A 19,765-nucleotide genomic window follows, 5' to 3' on the forward strand; every position below is an offset into this window, starting at 1 on the left:
GTTCATTCATTCATGGTTTTCTTTCGACACCTTTTCATCACTCAAAGGTGGTCTGTTCTCAATAGAAATGTTGTCGAAACAAAGGGAACTTTATATTTTTCCTAAATTGAGATTTTTTACTGGGTGAAATTTATTGCTTATATTTTTGCCCACGATTTAAAAAAAAGATTACTCTTCAAAATGATTCAATGTAAGCTCATCGTGTTTTTATTCGTTGATAAATCCAATGGTAGTTTGGTTTATGTTAACTTTTAGTTCCTCCTCTCAAAAAAACTACAAAATTCCCACACGCACAATAATTAAGAAAAAAATGAACAATGAGGCGACGCTGCGCTTCGCAAACACTTGCGAGAACACGACCAAAAAGCAGCTCTAGAAAAAGCAAAAAGAAAAAATATAAATAAGCCTCGAATTAGCAAAAGCTCGATCTGGAGCAACTGCAATCAAAAGATTTTGAGTCTCACGCACTAACCACTCAGCCACACACGCTTAACCACCGACAAACACTAAGTCACGAATAAAGCAGCTACATATGCTAAATTGCCAATGCCATTCAGCAAAGTGGTCTCAAATACAAATAGACTCAATTTTGCAAGTAATAATCTGGATTATAACACACTGAGGACATCCACACCTACTTTGCATGTAACAAATAGCAAAACATAGAGCCAAAGTATGTATAAATTATGCATTTGAAAACATTGTGAGATATTACAAATGCATCAACTGTGTTAACTTACTACTATTCGAATGACAAAGCCCATGCTATGAAAAAGCTGTAAAATTGCCCTAAAAGTGGTACCAATTTTTGCTACTTGGGTTGGCAAAAAAGAAGGTTCGCAATAAAACACTCGCTTCCCAAGTGTAAATAACTGTGGTCGGAACATTCTGCGCTACTTGTTTCGGCCTTTTCACGAAGTGGAAAGAAACTATGGTGTAGGGTGTTTTTTTCTCAGCCCGATTTAAGCACCTCAAGGAAAGCACGCATCGAGTTTTGAAAAGTTTTCATATTGGAGCCCTAGTGATATTGATATGAGCCCCCACGCCCAAAAAAAAACAAAAAAACTGTCGAGAAAAAAGTATGAAATTTTCAGTTTTTCAGATCAATTTACATGAAGCAAGAATGGACGAAAGGTTTGCAAGGTCAACTCCTTTGGTAAATCTCCTCCAATTTCGAACTTATTTAAGCTTAAATTTTTAAACATTTAATTTTCTTGGATTTGTGTGGTCGGAACATTCTATGCTACCTGCACATCATTCGACTATCACTTTGCCAGTTAGCTGAAAGAAGAGAAAAAAAGACTATGAAAGACTAAATTTACAGAAAACCGTATAAAAAGATTTACTAAACAGTATTTACAGAAATGATGATATGACTCATAGCAATCCTCAAGTGTAAATACAACATACTGGTATGCAATTTGATAAGCATCAAACAGTTATATCAAAATAAGGTAATAGAAAAGGGCCAATGATAGTTTCATTTGACTATTATGCTAAAAAAAACTATCGACCGAATGATTGGTCATTTATTTTAAAATAAGATCAAATGAAATCGAAAGTTGCTGGAGGCAATAATGCTAGATATTCTTCAGCTATTTCAAAGCGATCAAAAACTTTTTATCCAGTCACAATACTGAAAAATTGCGCATAAAATGTGTTAGTTTCATTTAATATCAAACTTTGAAAAATCATGAAAATTTAAGATAGAAAGCGCGATAGATATTCATTACGACAAAAGCATTGATTATGTTCTATTTGATGAACAATCGGCACACAGTCGCCAACAGCAGAACCACCAGAGTTGGTTTCAACTTGTAATCAACGTCAGGTACATCTGCGAAATAGTAGTATCTCATATATCCGAGTTGCCTGTTCACAGAAATACGATATTCCGCATTCACTTTCTCCTCTCGCTGGCAATTGGCCACAGCGAAGAACACTTCGCAAGGGTATGACACAGATATACGTTCATCAAGGTCCGGCAGCTGGATTGAAGCCAGGTTCGCCGGTGGATAGGAGAACTGGATTGGCAGGCTGAAGTCGAACACCACTCTCACTCGTCCCAATCTTATTGACCTCTGGGTGCACTTTTCGTTAGAGGTATCATCTAGCAGCGGGATTTTCTCAGCATCTTCTAGAATCTGCATCCGTTCTTGACATTCCTAAAGATACTTCAGTGAAAGCATTGCAGAAAGGAATACAAAAAGTAACTTGTGATTTTTATAACTTGTATCAACAGAAAATCCATTGAAAATAAACCGAGATTATCTAAAACATAGAAAAAATTACACTACTAGAAAAAAAAGAAACAATTACGAGAAAAAAACTCAAGCCCGTTCAGACAGGTAAAAGAATCTGTGCAAACCTGCGGGATTTTTCAAACTTCTACAGAATCGAAATAAAACGTACGAAAATCAGCGAACAAAAAAACTGAAAAGAGACGTGTAGAAACTAATCCGACAATGTTTCGACCGAAACAATAAAGCAAAAAACCAAGCTCTCAAAAATAGCATTAGTTATAAACGTGTTCAAAAAGAAGATCTATGTCCAAGAATGAATTGGGAAGCTTTTCGCATAACTTGTACGCATCAAATAAACCTAGCTTTAGCTACAAACCTAGACACAGAGGCGAATCCGAGCTTCGCGACACTTGCGATACAATGCAAAACAGCCACTAAATTGAAAGAAAAAATCAAAAATACCGAAGTTTTTCAAATTATTTAAAAAAAAATACCAAAAAACTCGCACCAAGACAAAAGAAGGTAAAAAAAATCATAAACTTTACTTAGCTGTAAGCAAGCGAAAAATACCTGAGAGAAACCCTTTAAGTCGAGAAAACTCAAAAAAATTAAAATTAGTCAAAAATGTTTATCTCCCATTTCCCCTCAATACACAAGTAAACCGAAACTGGAAAAGAAAAAATCACCAGAAAGGAAAAAAATTTAAAACAAAATGATATTTAAAAAAAGTTAGAACCAAACTAAAAGGCAAATTTAGACAAGTGGTGATTTTACTGAATGCAAATTGATGTTTTAACGTCTTTCGTTTTACTTTACCGTATTAAATACTGCACGCTTATGCTTATAATTTTGCTGTCTCAAACGAACTCCAGCTTTCCATACCTGGAATTTTTCTGGCATGGCCCATCAGCGATTACTTGGAAAGGTTATTGGGCTCCGAAATTGCACTTAGTAGTTATCGCGAAAGCATAGATTTTTATTGAAGATCTCATGGAAGAAAAAAAGTTTTCCAGATGACCAGATCCTACACTTGAGGAGCCAGCGCAAGTTAGACGAAGCGGCAGCCAGAGGCGAAAAAGAATAGCGAAGCCATGCAGCATTTTCAATGTAGGTAGAAAATGCTTTTTTGTTACATTTGTTTTTCTAATTCAGTGTTTTGGTTCAAGGTTTTTGTTTCAACTCAAATCAAAACCAATGTTGCAACAAGTCAAAGCTGTTCAGTTGCAAAAAGTTTTTTTATTTTTTCATGATTAATTACTTGCCTTTGAAAATTTTTCCAGTTCGGGAGGCTTTTTCAGCTGACGACAAAAAAAACTGAGACTGATAAAATCCAAAATTTGACGAAACAGATGAACATGCTAAATCTACTGATATTTGTGGTGTAAACTTGTAATCTACTTATCTTATCATTCATGAGGTTATTACTCTATTACATAACGTAAATTTCAAACGTTTTCGCAACTATGTGCATCGTCAAGATTTTTACAATAAACTACTCTAAATGACGATAAAACATCAATTTACAAATGTTATTTACAATAAATCACATACAATTTGGTTCTAAACCATCATGATAAAAAATTAGCCAATCACAGTTGACCTCTAAATTACTATTAAGATTAAAATACTTTTAACCTCTAAAATTAATTAAACATTTTAAAATTAATTTGTCTGGAAGTTTCTGAGTCTTAATTTCGATTTAGACATGTACGTTTTGAATAAAGAACCAAAAATATTTTGGGACTAAATTTTCAGAGTTAACACTGAAAATTTAGTCCCAAAATATTTTTGGTTTTTTTTTCAAAACGTACATGTCTAAATCGAAATTATGACTCAGAAACTTCCAGACAAATTAATTTTAAAATGTTTAATTAATTTTAGAGGTTAAAAGTATTTTAATCTTAATAGTAATTTAGAGGTCAACTGTGATTGGCTAATTTTTTATCATGATGGTTTAGAACCAAACTGTATGTGAATTATTGTAAATAACATTTGTAAATTGATGTTTTATCGCCATTTAGAGTAGTTTGTTGTCAAAATCCTGACGATGCACATAGTTGCGAAAACGTTTGAAATTTACTTTTTAGCAAAAATTTCTTCAATTTTACTTGTAAATTCGTGATAAACCAAAAAGCGAAGAGCTTGAAATTCCAACTGTTTTCCCATTAAAGGGCCAGTATAAAAATTTTTAATGATTTTCATCAATGAATAGAGAATTTTTATAGTGTTTTTTTATCGATACGTAAAATATGGCCGATTTTTATTTGAGTTAACGAAAAGTTTCATATTGTAGCAGCTAGCTCCCTGTTCCACAGCATCCCAGCCGGTGTCGAGGAGCTGACAAACTATTTGAAGTCGAAGAAGCAGCAGATATTGGCGATCGTTTATTGCAGAAGAGAAGGAACGCCCGACTTGTTTAGTCAGCTTCTCGGCACAAGGGTGCTCATTATTCCAGCTACAAAACGGCTACTCTCCAAGAGCAAGCAAAACGACCCGGAGCAGCCCAAGGAATATCTGAAGCTGCACCAGAGTGCTGATTTGGAGCTGAAATCTCTACGAGTGGTAGTGGCACACAAAGAAAGGCTGTCAGAGCTGATTGGCAATATCAGGGGCAAACAACAGAGACCATCACAGACAACGAGGAAGGCGAAAGCAAGACGTGAGCAGAAGCTGAAGGCAGAGGAAGTGTCTGCGCTTCAAAGACAGGGGTGAGAAGAGCGTGATTTGTTTTGCTTTGTGCCTTGTGAGTTTCATTACACGTGGCCTGCAAAACAATGACCACAGTACTTTTGCCTGCTGTTTGGCTCAGACAAATTTTAAAAAGAAAACTAACTTGGAAAATTGTGTTAGACTATTTAAAATTCTTTAAAAAAGTTCAAGTATCTGTACATAGACTGAAGTTTCCGAGAAAATGTCTGAAAAACGATCTAATACCGGACTTTTTGAAGTTTAGGGTCCCCGAGAACGGGGTTTTTTCGGACCAAGCTGTGCATCATTTTCAATTAAAACTACTAAGGACTGAAACTTCTAGGGCAAATGACGATAGGAAAAGGTACGAGGAGATGCTAAGGAAAGCAAGATCACTGGTGCAAAAAGAAATTGACAAACAGTGGTGGGCATCCATTTTCCGATTCGTGAGGCGTCAAGTTGAGGCAAGCTTAAAGACAACATCAGAAAACCATTAAAAAAATTTAGAAAAACTGTCCGAGAGACAAGATAAACCTCTTGGGGGGAGAAATGAGCGATCAGTTAAGGTACTTGATAATTTTGAACTGCCTGAATGGGTATATGAAGTGCTATCAATGGGCCCCAAGCACGAAACACATTTTTTGGCGGATATCGACATTTTCCTCTCACAACTGAAAAATCAAAAAACATCTGGTGAAACGTTATGTGAAATAGAAGCCGCGGCAAAGGCATATGCAAAAAACGTACGGCAAACCCCAAGAGACAAAGCCGTTCAAAAAACGAGGAAATATCTCAAAAACAATGGGTTGCTGGCTGTGCCTTTTGATAAGGGGGTTGGTTTTTGCATAATGAGGAATCAAACATATGAATCAAAGCTGGAATCCTTGATGCAATCTGCTCAGTTTGTGAAAAAAGATGCAACCACTGATGAGGTGATACTGAAAATTGAGAAGGAACTTAACAAAGAGTTACTAGCCATAAACAAAAGAGACGAGATAAGTGATCAGTTATATTCTAAGATGAGATCAACAGGGGGGCAACCCGCCCGTTTGTACGGTTTAGCTAAGGTACACAAGGAGGAGACACCCCTACGACCTGTACTATCACTTCCCGGCAGCTCGTATGAGAATCTTAACAAAATGCTTGCAAAGTTTTTTGACAACATCGATGGAGCAAATATAGAAACCAATACTAAAGAGGCTAGAGAAAAAATAAGAAAACATTGCTCTAGATCCGGATGAAACCATAATATCTCTTGATGTGAAAAGTCTGTACACCAACGTTCCCCTGAAGGAGGCAATTGAAATTGTTTTACAGAAGCTGTACAGCCAGGAGTCTCCTCCTGAAATTCAAAGAGCAACCATGAAAAGTCTTTTGAAAATGGCGGTCAGCAAAGTATATTTCAAGTTTAATGATTCATGGTATGTACACGTTGATGGTTTAGCAATGGGCGCGTCCCTCGCTGTAATTCTGGCAAACTTATGGCTGAAAGAATACGAATTTGCTCTACGACAACAAATACCGGTGGGAACGGGGTTACAGCAAATTAATGACAAAAACGGCTTGTGCCCATGTTGCAGCAGGAAAGTCACATATAGATCAAAGGGGGTTGAAAGCTCTTGGACCATTCTGCTTTTTGCTCCGCCTCTTAAATTTTAGGTTCGCAGACACTAAGTGGAAAAAATTGGCTCTATGAACGCTCCGAACATATTGAGGGGTCTGTTTACTTATTTCTCGTAAACTTTCAAATTTTGCAATTTTTTAGTAATCATTTTATTAACACAGCAAAACACAGACCTCACTGATTCGTTTTGTTAATACAAATTCGATCGTTTTAATTTTAAGCCAATTTCCAACAAAGCGGAATTTTGAGATGTTTGGCATTTATTTCTGCATCTATTCTTTTTCCTGGTCTGGGATAAAATCTGCAGTTTTATTTATCAAATTGGAATAGTTTTCAAAGTAATTATTATTTTTGGCTAAGCAAAATGAAGCTTAATTGTTTCAGTTCAAGATTTGAACTATTAATTTAAGCGGAATAAAAAAAACGCCCGTATTAAGAATTTTCAACTAAGTCAAACTTGTACCGCTTGCTCCACCCTAAAATTTCATTCTTTTGGATGAGCTCCTCCTCTTAACCCGTTACCTACATGTTTAAACTATTCGTGTTCCGTCTATTCTTGATATAAAGGGAACAGACCAGTAGTGGTTATTCAGGGGAAGAAGGGGCAATTTGACATCTCGCCACTTAAAAGGTCGCCCCTGTGGTACTTATTCGGGACATCTATTACCCCAAAAACTGAGTCAAATTGCCCCTTCAGAGCCAATATATACTAATTTTGAGGGGGAGCGCGCGCCTATAAAACGCAGTGTTTTGGTCAAAGCATTCCAAAATTCATCTGAAAACGTCTCTTTCCCCTGTTTTTTTGACAAATATACTTTGGAGTGATACAAGCTCAGAAAATCAATTTAGTCGATCTGAAAAACAAGGTCGACAACAAATTTCAAGTATTATCTCAAGTACTAATTACCTTCTCACTCAGATTTCAAAATTCACTAATTTTTGTTACCAACACGAACAGCATTCTGTCTTTTTTACTTTTATTTCTCCATGAAAAAAGGCTTCACCAGCAACGTAATGAGAGATAAATCGTACTTGAATTTGTTCGGTCGTGATTCGACCGAGGCTCAAAAAAATTCCAATTTTTTTCTGTTTCGAGAAAAATTGGTTCATTCATTCATGGTTTTCTTTCGACACCTTTTCATCACTCAAAGGTGGTCTGTTCTCAATAGAAATGTTGTCGAAACAAAGGGAACTTTATATTTTTCCTAAATTGAGATTTTTTACTGGGTGAAATTTATTGCTTATATTTTTGCCCACAATTTAAAAAAAAGATTACTCTTCAAAATGATTCAAGGTAAGCTCATCGTGTTTTTATTCGTTGATAAATCCAATGGTAGTTTGGTTTATGTTAACTTTTAGTTCCTCCTCTCAAAAAAACGACAAAATTCCCACACGCACAATAATTAAGAAAAAAATGAACAATGAGGCGACGCTGCGCTTCGCAAACACTTGCGAGAACACGACCAAAGAGTAGCTCTAGAAAAAGCAAAAAGAAAAAATATAAATAAGCCTCGAAGTAGCAAAAGCTCGATCTGGAGCAACTGCAATCAAAAGATTTAGAGTCTCACGCACTAACCACTCAGCCACACACGCTTAACCACCGACAAACACTAAGTCACGAATAAAGCAGCTACATATGCTAAATTGCCAATGCCATTCAGCATAGTGGTCTCAAATACAAATAGACTCAATTTTGCAAGTAATAATCTGGATTATAACACACTGAGGGCATCCACATCTACTTTGCATGTAACAAATAGCAAAACATAGAGCCACAGTATGTATAAATTATGCATTTCAAAACATTGTGAGATATTAAAAATGCATCAACTGTGTTAACTTACTACTATTCGAATGACAAAGCCCATGCTATGAAAAAGCTGTAAAGTTGCCCTAAAAGTGGTACCAATTTTTGCTAGTTGGGTTGGCAAAAAAGAAGGTTCGTAATAAAACACTCGCTTCCCAAGTGTAAATAACTGTGGTCGGAACATTCTGCGCTACTTGTTTTGGCCTTTTCACGAAGTGGAAAGAAACTATGGTGTAGGGTGTTTTTTTCTCAGCCCGATTTAAGCACCTCAAGGAAAGCAAGCATCGAGTTTTTAAAAGTTTTCATATTGGAGCCCTAGTGATATTGATATGAGCCCCCACGCCCAAAAAAAAACAAAAAAACTGTCGAGAAAAAAGTATGAAATTTTCAGTTTTTCAGATCAACTTACATGAAGCAAGAATGGACGAAAGGTTTGCAAGGTCAACTCCTTTGGTAAATCTCCTCCAATTTCGAACTTGTTTAAGCTTAAATTTTTAAACATTTAATTTTCTTGGATTAGTATGGTCGGAACATTCTATGCTACCTGCACACCATTCGACTATCACTTTGCCAGTTAGCTGAAAGAAGAGAAAAAAAGACTATGAAAGACTAAATTTACAGAAAACCGTATAAAAAGATATACTAAACAGTATTTACAGAAATGATGATATGACTCATAGCAATCCTCAAGTGTAAATACAACATACTGGTATGCAATTTGATAAGCATCAAACAGTTATATCAAAATAAGGTAATTGAAAAGGGCCAATGATAGTTTCATTTGACTATTATGCTAAAAAAAAACTATCGACCGAATGATTGGTCATTTATTTTAAAATAAGATCAAATGAAATCGAAAGTTGCTGGAGGCAATAATGCTAGATATTCTTCAGCTATTTCAAAGCGATCAAAAACTTTTTATCCAGTCACAATACTGAAAAATTGCGCATAAAATGTGTTAGTTTCATTTAATATCAAACTTTGAAAAATCATGAAAATTTAAGATAGAAAGCGCGATAGATATTCATTACGACAAAAGCATTGATTATGTTGTATTTGATGAACAATCGGCACACAGTCGCCAACAGCAGAACCACCAGAGTTGGTTTCAACTTATAATCAACGTCAGGTACATCTGCGAAATAGTAGTATCTCATATATCCGAGTTGCCTGTTCACAGAAAAACGATATTCCGCATTCACTTTCTCCTCTCGCTGGCAATTGGCCACAGCGAAGAACACTTCGAAAGGGTATGACACAGATATACGTTCATCAAGGTCCGGCAGCTGGATTGAAGCCAGGTTCGCCGGTGGATAGGAGAACTGGATTGGCAGGCTGAAGTCGAACACCACTCCCACTCGTCCCAATCTTATTGACCTCTGGGTGCACTTTTCGTTAGAGGTATCATCTAGCAGCGGGATTTTCTCAGCATCTTCTAGAATCTGCATCCGTTCTTGACATTCCTAAAGATACTTCAGTGAAAGCATTGCAGAAAGGAATACAAAAAGTAACTTGTGATTTTTATAACTTGTATCAACAGAAAATCCATTGAAAATAAACCGAGATTATCCAAAACATAGAAAAAATTACACTACTAGAAAAAAAAGAAACAATTACGAGAAAAAAACTCAAGCCCGTTCAGACAGGTAAAAGACTCTGTGCAAACCTGCGGGATTTTTCAAACTTCTACAGAATCGAAATAAAACGTACGAAAATCAGCGAACAAAAAAACTAAAAAGAGACGTGTAGAACCTAATCCGACAATGTTTCGACCGAAACAATTAAGCAAAAAACCAAGCTCTCAAAAATAGCATTAGTTATAAACGTGTTCAAAACGAAGATCTATGTCCAAGAATGAATTGGGAAGCTTTTCGCATAACTTGTACGCATCAAATAAATCTAGCTTTAGCTACAAACCTAGACACAGAGGCGAATCCGAGCTTCGCGACACTTGCGATACAATGCAAAACAGCCACTTAATTGAAAGAAAAAATCAAAAATACCGAAATTTATCAAATTATTTTAAAAAAAAGTACCAAAAACTCGCACCAAGACAAAAGAAGGTAAAAAAAATCATAAACCTTACTTAGCTGTAAGCAAGCGAAAAATACCTGAGAGAAACCCTTTAAGTCGAGAAAACTCAAAAAAATTAAAACTAGTCAAAAATGTTTATCTCCCATTTCCCCTCAATACACAAGTAAACCGAAACTGGAAAAGAAAAAATCACCAGAAAGGAAAAAAATTTAAAACAAAATGATATTTAAAAAAAAGTTAGAACCAAACTAAAAGGCAAATTTAGACACGTGGTGATTTTACTGAATGCAAGTTGATATTTTAACGTCTTTCGTTTTACTTAACCGTATTAAATACTGCACGCTTATGCTTATAATTTTGCTGCCTCAAACGAACTCCAGCTTTCAATACCTGGAATTTTTCTGGCATGGCCCATCAGCGATTACTTGGAAAGGTTATTGGGCTCCGAAATTGCACTTAGTAGTTATCGCGAAAGCATAGATTTTTATTGAAGATCTCATGGAAGAAAAAAGTTTTCCAGATGACCAGATCCTACACTTGAGGAGCCAGCGCAAGTTAGACGAAGCGGCAGCCAGAGGCGAAAAAGAATAGCGAAGCCATGCAGCATTTTCAATGTAGGTAGAAAATGCTTTTTTGTTACATTTGTTTTTCTAATTCAGTGTTTTGGTTCAAGGTTTTTGTTTCAACTCAAATCAAAACCAATGTTGCAACAAGTCAAAGCTGTTCAGACGAACTCCAGCTTTCCATACCTGGAATTTTTCTGGCATGGCCCATCAGCGATTACTTGGAAAGGTTATTGGGCTCCGAAATTGCACTTAGTAGTTATCGCGAAAGCATAGATTTTTATTGAAGATCTCATAGATGATGCTTTAGAACCAAATTGTATGTGATTTATTGTAAATAACATTTGTAAATTGATGTTTTATCGTCATTTAGAGTAGTTTATTGTAAAAATCTTGACGATGCACATAGTTTGAAAACGTTTGAAATTTTTTTTTTAGCAAAAATTTCTTCAATTTTACTTGTAACTTCGTGATAAACCAAAAAGCGAAGAGCTTGAAATTCAAACTGTTTTCCCATTAAAGGGCCAGTATAAAAATTTTTAATGATTTTCATCAAGGAATAGAGAATTTTCATAGTGTCTTTTTTATCGATACGTAAAATATGGCCGATTTTTATTTGAGTTAACGAAAAGTTTCATATTGTAGCAGCTAGCTCCCTGTTCCACAGCATCAACACCCTTAACACAGGAAAGAACCTCCGACGACTACTGGAAGACAGTCCACTGAAGGAGAAAAAAGTGGTTGTGTGGCACGACCTGGTGAACAACACCATTAGCAGCCACAGAACAAACAACTATCGCCCAGCCGGTGTCGAGGAGCTGACAAACTATTTGAAGTCGAAGAAGCAGCAGATATTGGCGATCGTTTATTGCAGAAGAGAAGGAACGCCCGACTTGTTTAGTCAGCTTCTCGGCACAAGGGTGCTCATTATTCCAGCTACAAAACGGCTACTCTCCAAGAGCAAGCAAAACGACCCGGAGCAGCCCAAGGAATATCTGAAGCTGCACCAGAGTGCTGATTTGGAGCTGAAATCTCTACGAGTGGTAGTGGCACACAAAGAAAGGCTGTCAGAGCTGATTGGCAATATCAGGGGCAAACAACAGAGACCATCACAGACAACGAGGAAGGCGAAAGCAAGACGTGAGCAGAAGCTGAAGGCAGAGGAAGTGTCTGCGCTTCAAAGACAGGGGTGAGAAGAGCGTGATTTGTTTTGCTTTGTGCCTTGTGAGTTTCATTACACGTGGCCTGCAAAACAATGACCACAGTACTTTTGCCTGCTGTTTGGCTCAGACAAATTTTAAAAAGAAAACTAACTTGGAAAATTGTGTTAGACTATTTAAAATTCTTTAAAAAAGTTCAAGTATCTGTACATAGACTGAAGTTTCCGAGAAAATGTCTGAAAAACGATCTAATACCGGACTTTTTGAAGTTTAGGGTCCCCGAGAACGGGGTTTTTTCGGACCAAGCTGTGCATCATTTTCAATTAAAACTACTAAGGACTGAAACTTCTAGGGCAAATGACGATAGGAAAAGGTACGAGGAGATGCTAAGGAAAGCAAGATCACTGGTGCAAAAAGAAATTGACAAACAGTGGTGGGCATCCATTTTCCGATTCGTGAGGCGTCAAGTTGAGGCAAGCTTAAAGACAACATCAGAAAACCATTAAAAAAATTTAGAAAAACTGTCCGAGAGACAAGATAAACCTCTTGGGGGGAGAAATGAGCGATCAGTTAAGGTACTTGATAATTTTGAACTGCCTGAATGGGTATATGAAGTGCTATCAATGGGCCCCAAGCACGAAACACATTTTTTGGCGGATATCGACATTTTCCTCTCACAATTGAAAAATCAAAAAACATCTGGTGAAACGTTATGTGAAATGGAAGCCGCGGCAAAGGCATATGCAAAAAACGTACGGCAAACCCCAAGAGACAAAGCCGTTCAAAAAACGAGGAAATATCTCAAAAACAATGGGTTGCTGGCTGTGCCTTTTGATAATGGGGTTGGTTTTTGCATAATGAGGAAACAAACATATGAATCAAAGCTGGAATCTTTGATGCAATCTGCTCAGTTTGTGAAAAAAGATGCAACCACTGATGAGGTGATACTGAAAATTGAGAAGGAACTTAACAAAGAATTACTAGCCATGAACAAAAGAGACGAGATAAGTGATCAGTTATATTCTAAGATGAAATCAACAGGGGGGCAACCCGCCCGTTTGTACGGTTTAGCTAAGGTACACAAGGAGGAGACACCCATACGACCTGTACTATCACTTCCCGGCAGCTCGTATGAGAATCTTAACAAAATGCTTGCAAAGTTTTTTGACAACATCGATGGAGCAAATATAGAAACCAATACTAAAGAGGCTAGAGAAAAAATAGAAAACATTGCTCTAGATCCGGATGAAACCATAATATCTCTTGATGTGAAAAGTCTGTACATCAACGTTCCCCTGAAGGAGGCAATTGAAATTGCTTTACAGAAGCTGTACAGCCAGGAGTCTCCTCCTGAAATTCAAAGAGCATCCATGAAAAGTCTTTTGAAAATGGCGGTCAGCAAAGTATATTTCAAGTTTAATGATTCATGGTATGTACAAGTTGATGGTTTAGCAATGGGCGCGTCCCTCGCTGTAATTCTGGCAAACTTATGGCTGAAAGAATACGAATTTGCTCTACGACAACAAATACCGGTGGGAACGGGGTTACAGCAACTTAATGACAAAAACGGCTTGTGCCCATGTTGCAGCAGGAAAGTCACATATAGATCAAAGGGGTTGAATGCGAGAGTTGCCGAAACTGGTATCATCTAAAATGCGGAAAATTATCCGATGACGTATACGCATCAAGGTGAAATTGTTCCTCAGGTATGTGGATGACATCGTTAGAACAGTCAGAGGGGAGCCAGTTGTCTTCTCGATGCCGCCAATTCTCTTCATCCAAATTTGCAGTTCACTCTAGAGAAAACTAATTCGGAGGGGAATTTGCCGTTCCTGGATTTGAACATAAATGTATAGCGGGGTAGGCGTGTAACTTGCAGTTGGTATCAAAAACCAACAGATACAGGGACTATACTGAACTATAGAAGCTGCGCCCCAACTGAGTATAAGCGTAGTGTTATCCACGGCACTGTACACAGGGTTTTTAGGAGTATATCTAGCTGGGAGCAATTTGATAAGGCTATGGAAACTAATAGGGCGCAATGGCTGACAAATCAGTACCCTGAAAATTGGTCCGCAAAGGTGGCTTCAGATGCCTTGTGCAAGATAATCGAGGGTAAGGGCAAGCCCCTGGATAGTGACAGGGGTTTGTCAGTTCAATCACCAAAGGATGGGAAGCCCTCAATGCTGATGGTGCAATATAGAGGTAACCAAAGCCAATATTTTGCTAACAGGTTACGAAAATTAACTAACTTTCAAGTGGTTTTCACCACAAGAAAACTACAATCATGATTACCATGACTGAAGTCAGCATTTTCTAATGACCTCATGTCAAGAGTGGTTTAAAAACTGTCATGTACTGGATGCACTTCCACCTATGTCGGACAAACTGTTCGACATTTGACCACTAGAATTGAGGAATATAAGAAAGCAGACTCACCGATAGGCCACCACCTTCAGCAATGCCAACTTGAGGGAAATAGCGCAGATCTTAGTTGGGAAATTATAGATAGGTCAAACAACCAAACAAAATTGCTAACACTAGAGGCAATACATATCAGGAAGGAGAAACCGGGCTTGAACACGCGCGATGAGTTTAGGAGCAGGGAGTTAACACTGAAAATTTAGTCCCAAAATATTTTTGGTTTTTTATTCAAAACGTACATGTCTAAATCAAAATTATGACTCAGAAACTTCCAGACAAATTAATTTAAAAATGTTTAATTAATTTTAGAGGTTAAAAGTATTTTAATCTTAATAGTAATTTAGAGGTCAACTGTGATTGGCTTAATTTTTATCATGATGGTTTAGAACCAAATTGTATGTGATTTATTGTAAATAACATTTGTAAATTGAGTTTCATCGTTTATTTAGAGTAGTTTAAGGTTAAAATCCTGACGATGCACATAGTTGCGAAAACGTTTGAAATTTACTTTTTAGCAAAAATTTCTTCTATTACATAACGTATGTCGAATATGGAATATGAAGTCAACATTTTTGTTACGATGAACTTATCGTTTCACTAATGGCGCTCGTGGTGATTTTACTGAACGCAAGTTGATATTTTAACGTCTTTCGTTTTACGTTACCGTATTAAATACTGCACGCTTATGCTTATAATTTTGCTGTCTCAAACGGACTCGAGCTTTTGCATACCTGGAATTTTTCTGGCATGGCCCATCAGCGATAACTTGGAGAAATTATTGGGCTCCGAAATTGCCCTAAATAGTTATCGCGAAAGCAAAGGTTTTTATTGAAAATCTCATGGAAGAAAAAAGTTTTCTAGATGACCAGATCCTACACTTGAGTAGCCTGCGCAAGTTAGACGAAGCGGCAACGTAAGAAGAATATGTTGGATGACTTCGAAGGGGGGTTGAGGACCCCCGTGCATTAACATAGGCTATTGAGTATCCGGTCCTCGCCCTATGTATTAAGATAGGCTATAGATTTCCCAATGTATTAAGATAGGGAATAGGTTTCCCAATGTATTAAGATACCAGGTTTCAGATGGTAAGTTTCAGATGGTAAGTTTTTTTCGACGCCCGAATTTGCCATGTATAGATTTCCCTACGTATAAGAAATTCAACGTAGGGAATTAAGAACTCATTAGGGAATAGGATTCCTAATGTATTACGATGGTAGGTTTTAGATGGTAAGATGGTAAGTTTCAGAAAAATATTTGGCGCCCGAGTTTTTTGAGCTTGATTTTGCCAATACTTGCGTTTCTTAGTCAACTTCTACGATTTGTGATAAGTAAGGGCTATCTTGTATTACAAAAATTCGGTATGGTAATTTTCAGAAGGTAATTTTCAGAAATTTTTTTGAAACTTTTTAAGTTTTACATGCAAATTTATTTTTATCTTGAAAAAACAATTTTATATCAAAAAATCAAAAAAAATTGGATGGTAAGTTTCAGATGGTAAGTTTTGACAAAAAACAAGTTTCGATTTAGAGTGTGGGATCATAAACTAATATAGCACAGAAGAGTTAGTTATTCCGCTCCACGGGATATAAGGGGAATCTTGACAGCTCCTCACGGTTGATTACTTTTATATCCCACTTAATCTTTTTTCTCCAGGTTATCTGGAGAACGGATGACAGGTTCATTACACTTATTGTTTTTATGACTTTTTTTAATCTTTTTTCACATAATTATCTCACGATTATTTGACACATGCAAATTAGCAGTCCCCCACAGCCTTATTGAAGTGTGAAATACCTTCTCGAGAGATTAAATTTTTAAATTTTCATAAAAAATCGAAATACACCCAATCAAAATTGCATGAACTTTTCATCGGAACTAAGATAAAATTATGCAAAAATTTGTAAGTTTCGACCAATCAGATGTTTTTTATCTTATTCTTATTTTTACCTCAACTGGTTTATTTATTCTGTCATATTTCTTGCTACGATTCATTTCAGTTCTCTTTTATCACTTTGTCTTTAATCTTTCAAAAATTCTTTGGAATTTCCAAATTTTCCAAAAAATTAATATCCAAAATTATCAATTGCTCTGCCACGGTAAAAGTTTACACTGAGAAAAATATAATATCATATATCTTTGGGTCTGATATCTTTGTATAATAATTTTTCCATCTTTCTAAGAGTAAATTTTTTAGAGTACAATTTACTAGAAGTTGGTTACAATTTTCGTAAATTTATCTACTCTATCGTTAATTCTTTGAATTGCGGGACTACAACATCCATATTTCATCATCTTTCTCCGTATTTTATCAAAGGGTTAGTTGCTAAAAAAACTTTTCGTAAAAATTTAAGGAATTTAAAAAGTTAAATTACATAAATAATCAAACAATTCACTACATCGTATAGTAAAATTACAGCAAAAATTTACACTTACAAATAAAAAATGCATTTTTGAATGAAATTACTGATAAAATTGAAAACAGACACATCATGAACATTATTCAAGTTCTTCTGGAAGAATTCAAAAAGAAGAAGTGCTGAATAAAGTGCCTAAGAACCCTACAAATTATCAGTCTTTTGTAGCTTTTGAGGAACGATCCGTCGAAGATTTTTTTGTCAAAAAGGGTATGTTGATCTCTTTCTTTCAAAGAATCAGCCAAAAAGTAGCTTTCATCCAGTCGAGCAATCATAAACCAGTGTTCTCCTCTATCATTGCTTGGGGCTGAGTTAATAATTAAAAAAGAGTATTTTGTTAGTTGAGGTTTTGTATCAGAAAGGTATGATCCCATGTACTTGAACCTGAGCTCTGGAATTCTTTCAATAATTTGTAAAAGTGAAAAATTATTCATATTTACAATGGTATGCTGATTTTCAGCTAAAAAAGAAATTGATAGTTTGATAGTATAATTTAGGTTAAAAAAGAGAAAGAATAATGACCTACACAGATTTAGGAATTGAATCAACAAAGTCCCATACACAAGCCTAATGTAATGGGCAAAGTTTATTGAACACTGTTTTACAGTCTAGGTTAAAAAAGTGTCTCGGGTTTCCAAGTAAACATCATTCCTTCTCTATTTTTTCTGGAGCTTTAGTTCTGAAGAAAAACAATATAGATAGTACAGAAATAATAACAAAGAAAATTCCCAAAAAAGTTACAGTATTTTTGTAGGAACCTGAAAACTGAAAAAAATTAAACATTTTTTAGCGACTGTTCCGTATTTGTCAAATTGAATGTTTGATTGTCTTTCTCCCAAGACTATCACTTCCGTTATTTGCTCCAAGGGAAATTGGAAAAACAATTCTCACCTCAAGCTTTCTCCACTAAGTTCTGGATAATGCAAGTGTTCAGCTGCATCCTGTATTGAAGTCAAGTCGAAAACTAGAATATTGTAATTTTGAAAATCTTCCATAGAAAGAGCTGGAAAATCTTCGTTAAACTGCAGTGCTTTCATTGTTGTAACATAGGAACGACACGGAGAAGTTGTATCTATTGAAACAATTGCTCTTCCGCCCCGAATAATTCTAAGCTCTCTCAAATGAAATTTGTGATAATTGAAAAAATTTTCATGAAAAGATCCCGCAACAGCCAAATATGTTTTCATTGCAACAGCTATCCTTCTAATTGGGGCATTATTAAAAACATTTTCCTGAACAAACTGGTTTTGACTAGATGGAATGATAAAGGTTCTTGCTATAGTTTCCATGTAATTGTAATGAGCAGGTTCCCTTTCCAGATTCCATTGCAAATATTGATGATTAGATTCAGCTACTAAAACTCATCTTGTAAACAGTGAACAATCATCAATTTTCAGACTAACATTTGGATTATCAGACAGCATATAAAAATTAGGTCCAGCTCGAATTAGTTTAACTCGAGTTTTGGTTTCTGGCAATAATAATTTTTCACAACTAAACAAGTGAATGGCTAGCCTGCCATAAAGTGAAAAAATAATACTTGATGCTAAAGAATCTGCTCTACCAGTGAACGGATACATATCAAATGCTTCCGGATATTCTTCATAACTAAACGCGTGACAAGTAAGTATTCCTTTATTACTCACTGCCGACGAGTTGAATTCGTTCGATATTTGTGCTTTATGAGGATATAATCTATTGGGGTTGTAAACCATTGTATTATTAAAATAAACTTCACAATTGGAGAATAGAGAATGTAGTAGATTGCTTACATAAGATATGTAAGTTTGTGGTTCCTCATCTGAATCTTCCTGCGATTTTGCTTTATATTCTGCTTTTTCCTTTTTAAAAGCTTCAAACAATCTTCATTTGAATAATTGAAGCTTTAAATTGAGGTGGGTATCACGCATATCCAAATAAAGATTACGGTCCGTCTCAAATTCAAACTCAAAACTGCTTTCATCTAGAGAAGTACTGGGAAATACTTCTTAAATGTTTGATGAAATTATTGTTTCCAAAACCGGGACTCTATCAAAACTCTCCAAAGAAGAATTTGTAAAAGCTCCGTTCCGAAAATAACTTCTTTGATTTACACTCACTTTATCTTGTCAAAAATGTCTCTGCGAGAGCGACTGATTTTTGAACTATTTTTTCGAGAAATGTCTCTTCTTCTTTTACGCTTGGATTTCTTTTTTCCACCTCCCAACTGTTTTCGAACTGTTTTTGTTCCAACATTATTTGCAAATGTTTTGAGTTTTTTGCGTCCACTGACAACTTCTCCAATCTCTGGAGCAGCAATTTCATATAAATCTGCTCCGATTCTTTTTGCAGCTGGGACCTCTTGCTGTCTTGCATGTCTACGAAAAATAGGACAATTAGCTGAACTTTGAGCAACCATTTCGTATGAAGTAAAAATCGAAATTGATTATCTGATATCTTGCGAAACAAGAGAACAACTCGTGTAATTCCTACGGACTCTAAAGGAATTTTTTCACCCGTGGTATCCCTCAGTTCTATATATTACGGTGGATTCCTAATATATTACGATGGTAGGTTTTAGATGGTAAGATGGTAATTTTCAGAAAAATTTTTCGCGCCCGAATTTTTTGAGCTCGATTTTGCCAATACTTGCGTCTCTTAAACAACTTCTAGGATTTGTGATAAGTAGGGGGTATCTTGTATTACAAAAATTCGGTATGGTAAGTTTCAGAAGGTAAGTTTCAGAAAATTTTTTGAAATTTTTTTAAGTTTTTTTTGCAAAATTATTTTTATCTTGAAAAAACAATTTTATACAAAAAAATCAAAAAA

General features: G+C 35.9%; 2 protein-coding genes across 4 annotated transcripts in view; both read right to left on the reverse strand.

Annotated features, from left to right (window-relative positions):
- Positions 1-19,765, reverse strand: part of LOC134850907 (torsin-like protein) — a 442,884-nt gene that overhangs the window by 60,863 nt on the left and 362,256 nt on the right. The window lies entirely within an intron of this gene.
- LOC134850908 (uncharacterized) lies at positions 1,468-3,444 on the reverse strand. Its single transcript, XM_063866702.1, has 2 exons — positions 3,126-3,444; positions 1,468-2,165 (listed from the first exon to the last, which is right to left on the reverse strand). The coding sequence occupies exons 1-2, from the start codon at positions 3,141-3,143 to the stop codon at positions 1,755-1,757; spliced, it is 429 nt and encodes a 142-aa protein (XP_063722772.1). The 5' UTR covers positions 3,144-3,444; the 3' UTR covers positions 1,468-1,754.

This window comes from Symsagittifera roscoffensis, chromosome 7 (assembly GCF_963678635.1).
Source record: "Symsagittifera roscoffensis chromosome 7, txSymRosc1.1, whole genome shotgun sequence".
Classification (NCBI taxonomy): domain Eukaryota; kingdom Metazoa; phylum Xenacoelomorpha; order Acoela; family Convolutidae; genus Symsagittifera; species Symsagittifera roscoffensis.